The sequence below is a fragment of the Ictalurus furcatus genome, chromosome 22 (assembly GCF_023375685.1).
Source record: "Ictalurus furcatus strain D&B chromosome 22, Billie_1.0, whole genome shotgun sequence".
In the NCBI taxonomy this organism is placed as follows: Eukaryota; Metazoa; Chordata; class Actinopteri; order Siluriformes; family Ictaluridae; genus Ictalurus; species Ictalurus furcatus.
Genome location: NC_071276.1, coordinates 10354393 through 10357478, shown reverse-complemented (window position 1 = coordinate 10357478; position 3086 = coordinate 10354393). Strand labels below are relative to the sequence as shown.

Sequence of the window (3086 nt, the reverse complement as noted above, 5' to 3'; positions counted from 1 at the left end):
TTCAAGTTAGGGGGAAAAAACGTTCATAAACACTATCGATTTCCAGTTTCTAACAAGATGAGGCTTCCATGTACAGCAATTGCTCTTTAAAAGCCATGGAACAAATGCATATTTCGCTGGAGGTCCTGAATCTTTTACTGTGTGAACGTCTCCACACCAATTTTGAGGTAAGATTCCTGACAAAGTCATAACCATATATGCATCACATCAGCTAATAACCATTCCTGCCATTAAAAAAAAATAAGAAAAAAGCAAAGAACCTGTTTAACATGTATATATCAATCCAGCTATGTCATTGTATCTCAGTGTCAGCAATCTGTGAGTAGAATATATTCAGAAAGTAATCTATAATCATGCACTGATTAAATGTATAATATAAACTGTATTCACTGTTCACAAACCACATCTTTGACATTGTACCAACCCAATACCATCTGCATTTTGGACTGGAATCCATTCCACACTATAATCACCAATAATCAGTCTTTGACTTTGGCACAAAAAGTGGTCGAATGCGATAGGCTTAAGGCAGCGTTTCATGATCCTGGTCCTGGAGTCCTTGGGAGCTGCACATTTTGGTGTTTATCCACACCCGACTCGACTCACCAGCAATTGAAAAAGCCCTAATGAGGTTAAAATGAGCGCAGCAGAGCAGGGAGAACACAAAAATGTGCAGGGTAGGGCTGCATGATATTAGAAATTATATATATATATATATATATATATATATATATATATATATATATATATATATATATATACACACACACACACACACCACATATTGTTACATTTTGTGATTGCAATACATCTTAAAAAAACAACAACAAAAAAAAAAAACATTGGTGAACCACTGATGCGGCACAGTTTTATGTTTGTTGGAGAATTTTCTTTGGGTGGACACAGCACATTAGGAGTTGTGTGATTTATTTTAAAGGGTTCATTCGAATGCTGCAGATTGGGTTGTTTTTAATAGTACGCTACTCTAAATCATGCTCAGATGAAAACCACCTGATAGATCAATGATCAATCTGTCGTAAACGGTTGATTATTCATAATTCTCATCCCTAAATTACCATGGTTTGATATTCTGCAAGAGGGGAATTTTGCAGAGATAAATGTCTATAAACGGGCAATCCAATCTGGCCAGATTATTACGCAAGTATCGCAAACACTATTATCGCAATCACAATGACCAAGCGATATATCGTGCGGCTCTAGATCAGGGTTTGACTCCAGGACCAGGTTGAAGGGAAACCTGCTTTAATGTCCAGCTTCTCTCTGCTTCTGCTTGCTTTTCTCAGAGCGCTCCGGATGAGTACTTGGCCCTCGTGATGAGGTAGAGTGCGATGTCCTGGTGGCCGCCGAAAGCCGCCATGTGCAGCGCGCTCCAGCCGTCCCGGTTGGCCAAACGCACATCGGCGCCGAACTTCACCAGCAACTTGACGAGCTCGAGGTTACCGTCGATGACGGACTGGTGCAGCGCCGTCTGACCCTCGGGCCCGAACGAGTTGACGTTGAACTCGCAGTTGGTCATGCCGCGCAGCAGAGAGTGCAGCTCCGCCGTGTTGCCTTTACGCAGGGCTTCCTGGAAGACGCGCTGACGCGCCGAGCAGCTCACGTCCGCCTGGCTCATACTCTCAGCAGGTAAACCTCACCGGAAACAGACCGGAAACGGACCGGAACCACTTGCCTTCCTTGCGCGCTCTCGCCTCTTGTTCTTGTTCTGCCTTTAATTTTTGTTGTTTGTTTGGATGAAAATATAATCCGCAATGTCCCTGCAATTTACTCAGTAGGAATACGCCAAAGTTAGTTTTTTTTATATACAGGATAGGTTTTCAGAAAACGGACGCAAATCGTTTAGAAACGTGTTCCTCGCCTACAATTCACGTGTTTCATCAGACTATCCAGCGAGCATCGGCCACTTCAGCAGCCCATAGCGGAGTCCAGCAGTCTGATCTCTTCCGATCTGTTCCAGATACATTGGTTTAGAAAGCAAGCATGTAATTACACCACACATCATTCAAGATTGATATTATTCTAACAATAAATAAAAAAAACACACAAAGAATTAGGCTCTTACCCCCGAAGTGTTGGGATTACCCTAACTCTGTGTGCGTGGTGAGAAGATTACCCCGCGGCCACCCTGCTCCTGCGCCTGCGCCTTCTCCTGCTCCTGTGTGTGCACTGTGTAGCTCCTCAGCTTCGCCTGATCTTCCTCCACTCCCTCTGTTCAGCTCATTTCAATAACAATGGACACTCCTATAGCCGGCCTGTTAGGGCGGGGCTTGGCCTCATTTCTCAGGCTGTGCGGGGGCCGCGGGAGGCCATTGGCTCACATCCCAAACCGCATACTAGCCTCCTAAAGGAGTATGCAACAGCGCACAAAGAACATGAATGCGTCCTCTACAGACTGCATACTACTGTACTAAGCAGTAGCAAGAGTACTAAATAGGACGACAGACTAATGTAAGGCGGGTTTAACTGCTTTTGCATTTAGCATGTTTAGAAAGTTGAGAAAGAGAAAAGAGCATGTTTGCGTGTGGTAACAGAAGGCAATTTGAATGGAAACTACTACTAAAATCACACCTCACCCTAGGCTAGACATTCAGAAACAAAGTACTAAAGTGTGCTTTTCCTGTCACTACCTTTAGTGTGTATCTTTGATATGGTACTCTGAATGTGGAACAGCTTTAAAACGATTTAAAGGACATAATGTGACCCTAAGAACCACTCTTTTTACCTGCAATTAGCTTTTAGAGTAACACTTTAAAGATATATGGATCCTCCCAGGTTAAAGATACATACTGAAGGTACAAAAGATGTACCCACAATAATGAAATGGAAAGACATAATGTAGTACCCCTTTCCTGAGAGTGTAGCTATTCCGACATATAGAGCCATGACCCTGACCAGGATAAAGCAGTTACTGAAAATGAACGAATTAATTAAAATGTTAGTATACTACATGTACAGTGTACTACATATACTGTAATATGCAGTTTTAGATGTAATCATGAAATTTGACATTTAGTATGAAATTATAATTTGGGGGCGCATAGTGGCTTAGTGGTTAGCATGTTCGC

General features: G+C 42.5%; 1 protein-coding gene across 1 annotated transcript; it reads right to left on the bottom strand.

Moving 5' to 3' along the window:
* Nucleotides 1-771: 771 nt before the first annotated feature.
* On the bottom strand, nt 772-2480 carry nrarpb (NOTCH regulated ankyrin repeat protein b). Its single transcript, XM_053610339.1, has 2 exons — nt 2084-2480; nt 772-1969 (listed from the first exon to the last, which is right to left on the bottom strand). Exon 2 carries the CDS (start codon nt 1634-1636, stop codon nt 1301-1303), a length of 336 nt encoding a protein of 111 aa, XP_053466314.1. The 5' UTR covers nt 1637-1969; nt 2084-2480; the 3' UTR covers nt 772-1300.
* Nucleotides 2481-3086: the final 606 nt, after the last annotated feature.